We start from the raw sequence: 13,981 nt of genomic DNA on the forward strand, positions 1-13,981 counted from the left end.
CACGATATAAATAGAATTGAATGAACAAGCACTTTGTGGTGGTTGGAAAGAAAAATTCTCTTTTACTAAGAAGAAACCTCAAGTAGAACCAGGCTCAGGGAGGGGCAGCCTGCAGATGGCTGGCATATAATCAGTTTACAAATTATGTTGAAAAGATATATAATGTAACCACTGCACACTGTCCCACTTACCATAATTTGTTATTCAGTTTCAGTCTGTGTGACCTTTGTCAGCTACAAAGGAGCAGTGTTCATGCACATTTGCACAGATATACACACTGAATAAGATTCAGCCAATTAGGGATTCCTCCTCTCACATGTGCATACTATCGATCAGGTAATGAGTCCACTGGAAACATCCATGCCATCATCAGAAAGCCAAACAACATTTAACATCGCCAGCTGATCTGAAAAAAGACCCTTGTATGTTAGAATCGGCGATGGCGTGCCGTGCACAGGGGCCAGTTTTGTACTTTTACTCTGGATATCTCAACTGGCTCATTATAATTGTGCGATACAGCTGCCTTTATTTAATTAAAATAGCTGAACAGCAGCTCCTTTCCATCACTGGAAAGTTGGATCCAAAAATTCAAGAATAAGTTCTCGATTGGCCAGATGGGGGTAGTATTTCCTCGCCTACACATGACACACATACACTAATCCATGTTCAGGGGTGTTGTGAACAAGCAAAGATGCACATCTGTCAGTATGCCAAGCTGTTTCTGATGTCTTTAACTTGGAACCCGAACTGTGTAGCAAGAGGGGGAAAAAACAAATGTAAGTGTAAATTTAATTACTTTTTTCAGTCCCTGCAGTTTGGCTTCTGTCATAGAGACACAAAGAAAAAAAACTTCTAAGCTTACTGTGATGTGTAAAAATCTACACATCACGTTGTGAATATGGAAAAGAACCTACAGAGTGAGCTTTACTTGCTTAACTCTGTAGCAGACCTATCATGACAGTAATAAATAAAAAATAATTAAAAAAAACAAATTCATGGGTCAAAGGAGCGTGGTGGTGGTGGTGGTGTGTGTGTGTGTGTTGGGGGGAGGGTTACAGGATTTACTGGTTAGGATAGTTATGCTATAGTGAAAATGCTGGATTTACATCTGGAACACTGAAGAGGAAAGATGCTGCGGAGGTATTATGACGGCTCTCTCCGCCCACGGTCCCCGCCCACCAGGCAGGAATAATAAGTGTGTAAGTCACTTTGCAAATGAGGTTATCACTATCCAGGGATGCAGGCTGGAATATACGGTATGCAGAGAGTTTGGACAGAAGGATGATTTTCTGACTCCCAACCGAGAAATAGATCTACAGGTGGAGAGAAGAAACTTTAAATTAAACCAGTTATAATTTTTTTTAAATTTACAGTAATGTTTTTATGAAGGCAAGTGCAAATGTTTTTGTGCCTTTTTTTCCTTTACTTGATAGTCTAAAATAACGTTGTTTGGCTTTGTTTTGGACTAAAAATCTAAATGTGTTTTCATCAGTCGAGCAAACGATCTTCTTTACTTGGACATTTGGGCTTCTGCTTGTGGATTTCTTAGTAGGCTCTACTGCTGGCACCATGCCTTATCATGATGAGGAGTACCCCGGTCAGCCTCTGTGGCAGTCTGTGCTGCTTTTCTGCTGCAAGGGCATGATCGAGGGCATCATGGTCATTCTGTTCTTCTGGCTTCTGGTTCAGGTCCTGTTCACCAAACAGTTAGAAGGTACGGTATCCGAGTCCAAAACAATAACCACATCGCCACATGCTATTACCATATACATGCTGATGAAAGAGCTCCCTGGTCCATAACGGATGTGATTCTGTTGTTTTCATAGATAAAGCAAAGCTAGAATAACATCAAATGTTTCTTTCCAGTGTTTGTGTTTTTGGTACATTTTGTGTTGCTAAATCTCTTTGATAATTACATCATTTTTACTCATTTAGAAACCTACTTTAGTGATGCATATCTCCACAAATTAAGGGCTGTAAACTTGGCTACCCAATCATATTAGGAATGGCATATTTATTAATATATTGTTCAGTTTTTATGTGTATATTTTAAGAAAGCTCTGACAAAATTTGAACCAGTCATTTAGTAATATGCTAATATCTTCCAGCACATGGCCCAAAATACTACATTAACTGCATTATGTAATCCCAGAGTTGACTGAGATGAATTACTTCTGCCACCTGACCTTATTATCCCTTGTTGCTTCTACAGTTCATCTCCAGATTCTTCTTCTGGTTGGGCTGATCACCTTTTGTCTGTGTTTGGTCCTGGGATGCCTTCTGTGCTTGTGGAAAAGTAAAGTTTCTCGAGTGAAAGACAAAGCTCCTGCGACATCAGCACCAGCTCCTGCTGAACCTGTGTCCTTTGCTCAGACCTCACCTTCTCCCTCAGCAGGAGCAACAGCATCAGCATCCAAGCAGCAGTTTGCTGAGCTGGATGAAGAAGTGCTGGAGTACCCGTCCACTTTTAGCAGCGCTGCTACTTCAGAGGGTGAATTTGGCTCTCTGGCATTTTCAAATCAAACTTCCTGTGAACAAAAGGAGCCTCCAAAGTCTTATTTTTCCCTGCGCCGCCTCAGCACACCTCTGCTTTCATCACCCCTTTATAAACCATTAGACCAGAGTCATAGCTCGCTGCCTTCCTTTCCCAAACTGGGACTACTGGCCAAAACACGCAAGGCCCTGCAGCGACGCTGCACTGTAACTGGGGAAGACATATCTTATAATGAGCACACTAGACTCACCAGACCCAGTGCTGGCTCTCCTTCTACAAAAGAAAAACCTATCCCATTGGCCCCACTAAGCTATGGCTCCAGTGCAAGCTGCCAACATCCAATATCACCAAAACCCTGCCTCCACTTCACTATGGCCTTCTCTCCAGGGCAGCAAACCCTGACAGTCACTGTCCTCAGCCTCAGTGGGACGCCTCACAGGCTGGAAGATGTGTCTGTGCAGGGCAGCCTACCACCTCTCTGCCCCTTTCCTATGAAAGCCGCTGTGCAGAGCAGCTCCAGCTCTGAAGCCCACAGCCTGGTGCTAATTTTTAAGGTGAGCTCTGTGGAGGAGCTCCAAAGGTGTGTACTGAAGGTAGCTGTGAATGCACGAGAACCAGCGAGCCCCAGACGCAGTTCTCTGGGTGAACTGGAAGCCGAGTGTGCAGGAAGAGACTGGACACCACAGACGCCACTTCACTTAACAAAAGAACTCAATCGAAGCAAGTAGAAAATAAAAAAGGTAGCGAAGGTTATACACCTGTGAGTGGTTTAAATGTCCGTACTTGGAGGTAAAAGCAACTTGAATGATTGATTAGGAACCTTTCGGGTACAAATTTTAGACCTCTGAACTTAAATCCTGGAACAATAACAAGATGGAAGAAAATGTAAACAAATTTCCAGATTTTTTTCTGTAGTTTTATTTATTCATTGCTGTGTATGACAGAGCTAAATGTTCAAGTTGCAATTCCTGCCAATTAGGAATGCCCTCTTTGCTCTTTGAACTTTTGCCCTTTGATTGCAGAGTCTGACCTCTCAGGATGCACTGATGTGTAAGGGGCTTAGCTGTCCTCCACAGATCTTCATTTTGCTTCATTATCAGACTGTCGCACTCTGTTAAAGTCACGGTCCTCAGAGCTGATAATCTAGACAGCCTTGTTTCTACATCAGTGGCAGCAGGTAAAACCAGAGTTTGGTGTCACTTAAACTCGACAAAATGCGTATGTGATTTCAGAATGCTATAAGGGCATAATAGATAGACAGATGTATTATATATATATATATGGGTATATATATATATATATATATATATATATATATATATATATATATATATATATATATATATATATATACCCATATATATATACCCATATATAATATATATATATATATATATATATATATGTATATATATATACCCATATATATATATACCCATATATATATATACCCATATATATATATATATATATATATATATATATATATATATATATATATATATATATATATATATATATATATATATGGGTAGAACTAACTTTTTTCTTTCAGGGGCAGAGGTAAAGTAATTCCCTATGTTTGCTTTTAATGTTTAAGGGATTAAATGATGTCTTACAGGACCAGAATGCATCAGGAGATCATCCCTTTTTTAATGACATTGTGGTTTAATCCTTCGCTATTCACAATCCTCAGGAAACATTCCAATCTCCACTGGTGCTCTGATCTGTCAGGTCTAATCTTTGTATGCATTAGTCTGTCAAGGCATTATTTTTTTATTTTTCTATTGCATGCAAACTCATCCTGTATATAGATCCAAGTGATTTCATGATATCAGTTTCCTGCACAATATGTCACATAAGCATGACTCAGATAATCTATTTATTTTATCTCAGAACCTGAAAGTACTTGTTCGTGAATAATAAGAGGCAGTATAGTGAATAACCCTTATATACTGTATATGCAAAGTTAAATGTGGTGCAAGTGCAGTGTAAATTCCAGCTAAACATCTAAATTTAAAAAATGTATTTCACTCTTTTTGAACACTTTCACTCTATGCTTTATTTAAGATCTAAATCGTCTAAAAATCTGCTAGTACTTAACGAAAGTTAGACACATTGTGTTTGTGTATATGCATATAGACTACCAGGTGATCAATCTGCACCACGAGGGAGTTTTGATGAGCAGCAGAGAGACTAAAGCAGGGTCCTGTACTGTGTGGAACACTTCTTTCCTGTTTGACCTGCCTCCAGGAGACATCAGTCAGCTGCCCCTCATGCTTGAATTTGTAATAAACCAGGTCATTAATCATCATATACCACGGCAATAGTTTTATTTTTCCGTTATAATAAATGCAGCACAATTCAGCATCCCCTCTCTTGTCTAATGTGGCAGAATGCAGTCCTTTCAGAAGCCAGAGTTGTTGGCCGAGTCTTCGTTGGAGCAGAGGTTGCAGATGCAGGACGTGCTCATTGGAGAGACATGTGCAGCCAGCATGTGGAGCAGGCACGATGGCACACTATTCAACCTGAAACCGCAATAGAATAAGGCTGTTTGATGACCAATGGAGCGGATTTACTGTTGAGCTCTTTGGGCAACAAAAACGGTCAGACATGAAGCGCGTATGGATAGAGTCAACCTGTGATCTAGTTCACCTCAAGGTGCTGTCTACACTCAAGATGATACACACCCTCCTAATCTGGCAGCTTACTTGGACTTCAAAAATTTCCATCTATGGCATCCCAGTGGAGCTGCCCCCCAGCACTGCTGCTGTTTCAGTTCCTCCACCACCTCACTGTCAAAATGGGGATTTAAGGAGGTGTTATTAACTCATCGGCTCTGACAGATGTTTGAAAGGAGTGATGAGCTTGCAACCAAACTCTGTATCCTGGAGTTGTCTGACTGAATTGTTGTTTAGGTATATGAAATGCCTGTGTTCAGTGAAACTCTGAGAAATCAGTTCTTTCAACATGGCCTTATTTCAGCATATCAGTCACTACATTCTTCTATGCAAAATGTAGAAAGTTGCTTTTAGTGTACGTTTCTGTAAAGCAAAGCCCAGAATAAACCTTTTAATTGTGCAGTCTTGTATCCATTTGGTTTCTATACCCAAAACGTTTTAACTGAACACTATAGTCTTTACAATACAGATGTATTTGGTCCTTGTCACTAAAAATCTTTCTGCCGGATTTTATCAGCTAAAAATGCTAAAATTATTGTTGTTATGGTTCCGCTTAATGATTTTCTGTAACAACGATACAATAAAATATTTGAATGGAACAATCATTTTCTGTGAAGCATCAGGAATAAAGCTGGTTGGAGTCTTCACAAATACGTCATTTAACCTCTCCCTCCTCTTCATCAGGGCTACAGATGTGTACAAGCTCAGCCAGGAATATTCCATCAGGATAAAGGGGAAGTGTCCTCTTCCACTCTGGGCCATATTCATCTGAACACTGAGAAGACTTATCTGAGAGCTTTTTGGGGGGGCTACGGTCCCAGATTGACCTCTTTGACCTTAAGGCTTGACAAAAAGAAAAGACGGAGAAAATTTAAATTTCCAAACTTCAAATCCAACAAACAGACTAGAAATACAGAAAGAACTCAAACATAGAATCAGAAGGTGAATTCATTTAAACTAGAGACTTCTCCACCAATGACCATTTTTGTGCCTGTTTAAAAAAAAAAAAACAACTTCATGGACATTTGTGGACATGTCCCTGTTTGGGATGAGTACATCCTAAGACTTGAAACACAACACAGCCATGCAGACACGTTTCTACACTACTCATTACACTGATCCTAGCACAGCTTCACCTTGCAGCAGACTGTCATTTTTTGCCTTCAGATTGTTGATTTCTGCAGTCATAGCTGAGATCTGATGAGGAGAGGAACAGTTTCAAACCTCTGACTTCATGTTTCCTCTTGCAGGTGTGCATTGGCCATATTAATGCGCTATTTTATGATTTTAATCCTTTTTCTAAAAAATGTTCAGAAAAGTTGGTCAAAGATCTTCACATGGAAAAACACTGTAACTCATTCCTATCCTTTCATGGTTGACTTCACTGTGTTTCTACTGAATGGTTAACTCCTTTGCTTTATATCCGATTATTTACCAAGTACAAGGAGTCATATTTGAGATTATAGCAGAAATGTTTTTTCCACGTACCATTTAAGCAGCTATGCAGTCAGAACGACAGCCCTGCTCTTTGATTAAAGTAGAAGCTGGGATTAGTGCTCTCTGCACATATGCGTGTATATATGTAATGAAAGTGAGGGCGGTTCAGAATTTCACAGTATAATCTGCGTGTCACGATAATGCCACTAAAGATATTAAGTCGAATCAGTTGCCGATGATATATATCCCTACAATATATATACTGTATATTCTTTTTATTCTTTTAGTTGGATTTTATAAATTTTTGAACTTGGCAATGCTTTCTGCAGCTGAACATTAAGTTTAATAACCTGCTGTTTCTGATCAAGGAGGCTTTCATCATGGGTCTCCTCTCCTGCCTCTCCCTCCTCCTCCTCCTCCTCTGCTGGACAGCCGCTAATCTCCTCTTCATCCTCCTCGAACACTGGCATCAAACCCGAGGCTTGTTGCCAGTTTCTCCTGTCCACTGCAGCCTGAGAGAAAGTCACAAACACTTTTTGGCCAGGATCATTGTGTTTTTCAGCTTTATATGGCTGAGGCTTCTTACCCTAACAAGTTTAACTGTGGGTGTCCAGTCTTGAGGTGAAGAGGCTCCATTGCTGTCACCCTGCTGGGCCTCCTTTCCCTCTCGTTCTTTAAATAAACTCTTTAACTACAGATGTAATAGAAAATAGCAGTTACTCAGGCTTGTTGTAACCTACTGCAGGTGTAAAACAAAACTGGCCACACTAGCAACTCCCTGAATGCTGGGACTAGCGCTATCAACATGCTAACATGCTAACACTAGTTAGAATGTACAAACTTTGTATAACTTTGTTTAATGTTTTAACCTGCTGGCCATCATTATGTAGCTGAAGCTGCAGGTAATACTGTTGTTGTTTATTAAATTAAGTACTTGATATAGTAATCATATTAGCATCTGATTTAAAATTTATTGGGATGTTTCACCGACAACCACAAGTCCAAACTTGTTGCAGGCTTTATCCTGAAATTCTCTGCAAAATCCTACGGCTCCCCTACCAATTCATATAAATAAGATTGTATTTCAGTGAAAGGTTAATAAGTAGACTGATTAACATTGCCACTCTGGAGCCATAGTGCTAACTTGGATCAGGACCAGAATCATACACTACCTGCTCAGTAACCAGTCTCCTTTGCTGCTCTGTGTCTACATTAAGCGGACAGACTGTTTTGCCCCTTTGGCCTTGGACAGAAGGTTTCCCATCTTCAACCTGTGGGCAAGATTTGCCTCATTTGTTACATTTACAAAGACAGGTGGCTTATAGTACATTCCATTTATGGACTTGACCTCATAAAACTGCCTCTGGGTTTGAAGCTTCGAGCTTGGGAGGATTTGGTTCACCTTCCCTGGAATCTCTGAAAACATCAGGAAGTCGTTTCAGAACTCAGCAAGGTAAATCAGTGCATTGAATCCTGGCAGGCCGGCTCATACCCTCTGAGTCACGAATGAAGATGTCTGTTAGAATGCTTCCCTGATCTTGGCCATCTTCAGGAAGCTTTTTCATGAGCTAAGGGGAGGAGATAAGAACATACCCTTCGGGTTATGAGTGGTTAAATGTGTTGATTTATAGTATGATCAGGTTGTAGTGACACTACCTTGAGCTCCAGGGCAGAAATCTTGATTTTAGCCTCATTTTTTTCCATCTCTCTCAGCCTTTCTAGAGTCTTTAAAGCATGTTCTCTAAGACAGTGCACATACTCATCTGTTACACAGTCATTTTCAGAGTCTACAACAATACGTCACACATAAGTTTAAGAAGTAAGAAAGGGTACTTTTCGCTCAGTTCATTCTCTTTGTCTGCAAGTTTTTGCTTCAGCCTTTGAACCTCACTGCTTTGGATGCTGACCTGTACGTAAATTACGAAAGACAACATCATCTTCTCGTCACAGTTCCCCTCACCTTCCATTAAGGTGTCAAAAATGCACATAAGTGAGGCAGGAATATTTTGTTACCTGAAGGAATTTGTTTGGGTGGCTCTCAGAGTCCCATAACAAAGAGGATTCTGATAAGCTGGAAAAAAACAGTTATGATGAAGCTCACAAAATTTCATTTCAAGCACTTTCCTGACATTGTGTTTTGAAAATGAAAATCTCATCAAAATCTACTTACCATGTCTCTGTCCCTTTGTCTGGAATCTGGCCCCCTTCACCTGCAAATACAACGCCCCCTTGTGTCAGAGAATTATTTAATACTGGATAACTGCAAAATACCTGATCTGTATTCTTGTCTGGAATATTTTCACTTGACACAGATTATTCAGAAGTGAGCTCACCTTTACCTTCGTCCTTATCTCTATGAAGACGTGCCTGGCTCCTGCTCCTTTCCAGCTCCAGCTTTTCAAGCTCATCCCTGAGCAGTGAGTCACATCCTCCCTGAATGTTACAGGTGTTCAGTTATATCATCTACAGCTACAGGTTTATATTCAGAGGCACACTGCCCTCTTTGTGCTGCTTCGGATTTAGATCTTTTTTCTCTAACTGGAAAAATATTATCAAAATGTTTGATGTTTGTTATACATGGCAATTCCTTTTTTAGCCTCAGCAGTATTTTATTATAAACACTTGGATAAATGCACTTATTAAAAATGATCTCCCTTCACAAAAATAGTGTGACGTATAAGTAAACAAAATCATTTTGTTTACTTATACTTCACTTGGATCTTCCACTGCACAGAATTAAGTGTGTTCTGACATCAGAAGGCGGTGTTTACATTCATCTGCCCAAGAGGAAAACTTTCTTTGCACTTATTCCAGACATGTGTGATTGTGAGACATGACATGTTAGCCTGGAAGTTAGTCATGGTCCAGGAACTTATCCAAGTGCCTATGGAAAATATCAAGGTCTCATACACTGGGAAAAGACTTTAGTACAGTAGTAGTGTCTGAAAATGATTATTTGGGAGAAGCAGTATATGAGATATACTTGATGTCTTTAAGAGCATGGTAAAAGGATGTTCTTACTTTATTTCTTGAGTTCTTCTTTAACTCCTCTAACTCCTCTTGTGTAGACTGCAGGGTCAAAGCCACTTTTTGCCATTTCTCTGTCCAATGTGAGGCCACAGCCTTCAGTTCCTCGATGGTCTGGACCTTTACCACATCTTGTTTGCGATACTCTTCCTCCCGCTTTTCCTTCTCAAACACCTCACCCTCCAAACGCAGACACTGATTCCTCAGTTTCTGGTTTTCTAGTTCCAAGACTTCCACAGATTCCCTGAAGAAATAGTTTGACGTTTATGTAAAGAGAATTGTACTGCGCTGCATAGTCAATAACGAATAAAGAAGCATCTTCTCATATTAAATAATATGTGTGATCTCCATCTCACCTGTGCTCACAGCACTTTTCCTGCATTTCTTCTCGTCTGCCTTTAATTTCACTCTGCAGTTCCTCTTTTTCTCTGATCAGCTGAGAGCACTGCACCTCCAGATCGGTGACCTGTTTGGTGTTTATGATTTTCTCATCTGTCAGCTCCTGTAGCTCGTGGTGTGATATCTCCAGCCTCTTCTTGATCATTTCAAGCTCTCCTCTTATTTTTTCATTTTCCTGGTGCAATTACAGGAAGGCAATACTTCAATTAAGAACCCTCCTCCCAACTAAAACTTATTGAAAGAATAGCTCCTCAAAAGCTTTTACAACCTCTCTGAGAGCCTTTGAGTCTTCCTTCACCACAACATCTTTCTGCTGCTGTTTGTTGTGAGTCTGCATCTCCAGGACTTGAACCCTGTGGAGAAGATTTGTCTTCTCCTGTAACGCACCCGAAAACCAAGATGTAGTTATAAATCACAGTGCTTTGATCTATGCTGTGGATTACACTCACATCACAGTTAAAAACAATACCTGTATCAGGTGATCTTTGTCACACAGAGCCTCAGTCAGTTTGGACTTTATTTCTTTTATATTGTCCTCCAACTTCAACACTTGAGTTGATAAGATGGCTTTTTCCTGAGCAAAATTAGGAAGATAATGTTTTAAATTAATTTTGATCATGTGTGTTGTAAAAACTGGACTTATGGGACTTTGATTGCGCATTGAAGGAAGTTTAAAAAAAAAAACAATTTGCTAACATCATGAAACATTTGTCATTTAAAATGGATCACATCTCTTTTCTCCGGAGCACAAACTATACAATGTTAACTGGTCAAAACAAATTTTGTTTATTGTCAGCTTTATCAGGCTTATGAGTGTGGATGTGCAATGAAATACTGAATTCTGGCAAACTGACCAGGCATGCTTGGCTGATCTTGTTGTTGGCTTCGCTCAGCTCTTTCTGCAGTTCAGAATGATCCTGTGCAGTGTGGCTGAGCTTCTTGTGCGTCTCCTCTATTTGACTCAACAGCGTCCTCTGCATCTGGGTGTGCACAGAAACAGAGCGCACACTGAAGAGATGAAAATAGCAACACCACTGATGCATGACACACAACACACTTTCATGTCACTTATACAAAACTATCTGCGATAACACGAAACCATCAACCGCTGATGATTCTTAGGGAAGGTATTTTCACACAAAACACTCATCTAAATATGACGGTGCACACAAAGAACCTCCTTTACAGCACTCCCCATCAGCAGCGAACTCCTCCGACAGGACAGTGTGAGTGCCACACCACAAAAACAAGTCAGAACAAGTCCATGTTCACTTGATGTAACAGAAAAGGGCCCAATGCACACAGTGTGGCCAGACAAGTGAACTTTTTCTGATTGTGCAGCTTTCCAGATACCTTGTTGCAGTGCAGCACAGCTCACTCTGTTCCGGCATCCTGCTCAATTAGGGGATGCAGAATTTTGGTCAGTCTCCCCTGATACCACACCCTGAACCCATTGCTCCAACCACACCCTGCCTGGCTTCCAATCTTCCCCAGTACCCACTGAAACAAGCCCATCCAACAGAGGATGGACCCCACAATCCACAAGACCCAAAGGATCCCTTGGAATCAAACCCCAAGAAAAAACCCCAAAAGTTCCACACAGTCAGATATCATTTGGTGAAACAAAACGGAGCAATACAATATATGACATTTGATTGTAGCATTGTGTTAAATTGTAATATTTTTAAATTCACCTCAATAGACGCTTGAAGCTGTTGGAGTGCCTTGTTACGCTCTTCTTCTAGTATCTTTGCCTTAGTCTCAGCCTCTTTCAGAGCCTCTCTCAACTCCAGCATCTCTGTGTCAACTTTCTGCTTCTCCTGGATTAAAACCATTTTTTAGAAAAAGTGTCATTTAGCAAAGGTGAACAAGGAGTCACACCTTGTTTAGCGTGAATCTTTTATAATAATCCAATGACTTCAACATCTGTCTGTTAAGACCTTCTTGACTCACTGGTAATGTTCTGTTGAGCGAGCCCGGAGCTCTCTCGGTTGATTGATCGATGCTTCCTCTGTCCAGAGCAGACCTCATATGTAACAAATCCTTCTCCAGATTTAAGACCCTTGTAAGCAAATATCATGTGAGAATTTTTTCTTAAATTATTAAATATTTTTTTCCTGGACTTACTTTTCACAGAGTTCTCTGCACTGTCTGCTTTTTTCATTTTCAGCTGATACAGCAGCCTTCTTCTCATCCTCGAGGCCCTTCATCATTTGTGGTAGCTGCTATGGGACACATTATTACGTGGTGAGAGGATGCTGTGTGCAAGACAAACCAAATACTTATCCAGAGTAGCAATCAATCCAAAACAGCTAAAGAGAATGAAAAAATCAACACACTCAAAACAAATAAGGCATTTGGTCTTAGACATTTCAATCAACTTGCCCTGCCAGGCAGCTGTGCAATAGTTGCGTTGTAGCTCAGCATGTCTCTGGTCTTCAGCCAGTCCAGTTGAGACTCAAGTCGCTCGTGAGCCTCCTGCAGCCAGTGCACCACTTCTGTTTGTCTGAAGCTACTTCCATCCCGGGCAGCCCTTAACTCAGCCCCTAATGATCGTGTGGGACTCTCAGGCCCCAGATGGGACAATGATTGCCACCTCCTTAGACCTGGGTCATTTTGCCTGGAGCCACCAGCACTGCTCGATGTTCAGAAACACATAAATTAGCCATATACCAACCTCACTGAAAACTCATGTCTCTATATAATATTCCCCCAACCTTGTGCTGACTTTGGACAGAAAGCCTGATCCTGATACAGATGCCACACCACACCATGCTGATGTCTAAAAAGAGGAGCGGGAAGCATTTTCTTTTAAATAATTACCTTCTGATTATTCAAGTTCAGAAATATAAAATGATATCTTGATCTTGCCTGGCCTGTAAAGCGAGATTTGGTGTCCCACATATCCAGGTCTGCAGAAGAAAATGGGCTTGAACCCCTAAACATCCTGTAGCGTCTTCCTATCCAAGTTAATGCTCCTCTCTGTTTGGGAGATGTTACACTCCACACGTCTGCCCACGTGTCAAAGACAGATTTTCACACAAAGATGACAGCTCAACGTGTTGTGGCTATTCATAGATCATGTGTCTTGATATTTGAATTGCTTACTTCATGATCATCATCTGGTTTTAACACTTTGGGGTTGTTACGGCGTGTTTATGAAATTTAGATAATTCAGTGGTCGTTGTTCTTCATGTGTTTTTCACACCAGTCTCCATATCTAAATGCATGTATACCATGTCATCAACTGTATCATGAGAGATAAGAACAGATGTGCATGGTGAAATTTAAACTGACTTCTGCAGTGCACTAAATGACACTTTCTCTTACCTTGATGAAGAAACCCTCTCTTGTGCACTGAGGATGCTCATTTCATCTCATGGAGTATCACGCAGCTTTGATAACACCTTTTTCAGCATATAGCCCTTTAGCGCGTGTATCCATGACAGCCTCTGCACACAGGACTCTGTTGGGTGAGTGTGTCACGGATAACACTCCTGGGATAGCCTCTGCATGAGCTCACTTTGCCTGCTGACTTACTTGTTTGTTGACACGAGTTGTCAGGAGCATCTCCCAAACGACCAGCTTGTCCTTGATTAATTATGCGTAACAGTAAATGATTGACTGTGATCGCTCTAAGCACAAAAAGAGAAAACAATGCTTGATATGATTGTTTTTTTCTTTCTTTCTGTATTTAAACTTCAGGGAGCAACATGATGGATAATCTTTGGGCAGTTCTATAAATCAGTGTGAAATATTGCACACAAGTGGCAAAATCCAAATTTGTTTCTCTGCGTTAGCAAGTCAGACCATTATTCAGAAGCACTGCTCTGTTAATGAAAATTTTTCCACCAGCAACAAATATTTAATGACTCAATATTCTACTAACCAAATCTATTTGAATTAGTGGTTTGCCATTTGCAAGTAGGTACTAGAACCCATG

The 13,981-nt window shown here is 40.5% G+C and overlaps 2 protein-coding genes across 9 annotated transcripts; one reads left to right on the forward strand and one right to left on the reverse strand.

Moving 5' to 3' along the window:
* Positions 1-1,085: 1,085 nt before the first annotated feature.
* syt18b (synaptotagmin XVIIIb) lies at positions 1,086-5,577 on the forward strand. Of its 2 annotated transcripts, XM_076885915.1 has the most exons (5): positions 1,086-1,714; positions 2,213-3,234; positions 3,517-3,671; positions 4,637-4,794; positions 4,890-5,577. In XM_076885915.1, exons 1-2 carry the CDS (start codon positions 1,570-1,572, stop codon positions 3,220-3,222), a joined length of 1,155 nt encoding a protein of 384 aa, XP_076742030.1. In that variant the 5' UTR covers positions 1,086-1,569; the 3' UTR covers positions 3,223-3,234; positions 3,517-3,671; positions 4,637-4,794; positions 4,890-5,577. The 2 variants fall into 2 exon arrangements, with proteins under 2 accessions (XP_076742030.1, XP_076742029.1); XM_076885914.1 differs by having other exon boundaries at positions 1,087-1,714; positions 2,213-3,671.
* LOC101480453 (uncharacterized) lies at positions 4,811-13,520 on the reverse strand. 7 transcript variants are annotated; one of them, XM_076885909.1, is made up of 24 exons: positions 13,369-13,520; positions 13,147-13,285; positions 12,756-13,049; positions 12,424-12,673; positions 12,166-12,260; positions 11,992-12,100; positions 11,733-11,858; positions 10,893-11,018; positions 10,508-10,612; positions 10,307-10,414; positions 9,996-10,213; positions 9,634-9,883; positions 8,946-9,045; positions 8,783-8,822; positions 8,626-8,683; positions 8,446-8,519; positions 8,269-8,353; positions 8,105-8,180; positions 7,961-8,028; positions 7,785-7,883; positions 7,199-7,303; positions 6,963-7,124; positions 6,312-6,372; positions 4,811-6,018 (listed from the first exon to the last, which is right to left on the reverse strand). In XM_076885909.1, exons 4-24 carry the CDS (start codon positions 12,463-12,465, stop codon positions 5,831-5,833), a joined length of 2,295 nt encoding a protein of 764 aa, XP_076742024.1. In that variant the 5' UTR covers positions 12,466-12,673; positions 12,756-13,049; positions 13,147-13,285; positions 13,369-13,520; the 3' UTR covers positions 4,811-5,830. The 7 variants fall into 7 exon arrangements, 6 of the variants coding, with proteins under 6 accessions (XP_076742024.1, XP_076742025.1, XP_076742027.1 ...); XM_076885910.1 differs by having other exon boundaries at positions 12,756-13,258; XM_076885912.1 differs by having other exon boundaries at positions 11,992-12,049; positions 12,756-13,285.
* Positions 13,521-13,981: the final 461 nt, after the last annotated feature.

The sequence above is a fragment of the Maylandia zebra genome, linkage group LG7 (genome assembly GCF_041146795.1).
Source record: "Maylandia zebra isolate NMK-2024a linkage group LG7, Mzebra_GT3a, whole genome shotgun sequence".
Taxonomy (NCBI): Eukaryota; Metazoa; Chordata; class Actinopteri; order Cichliformes; family Cichlidae; genus Maylandia; species Maylandia zebra.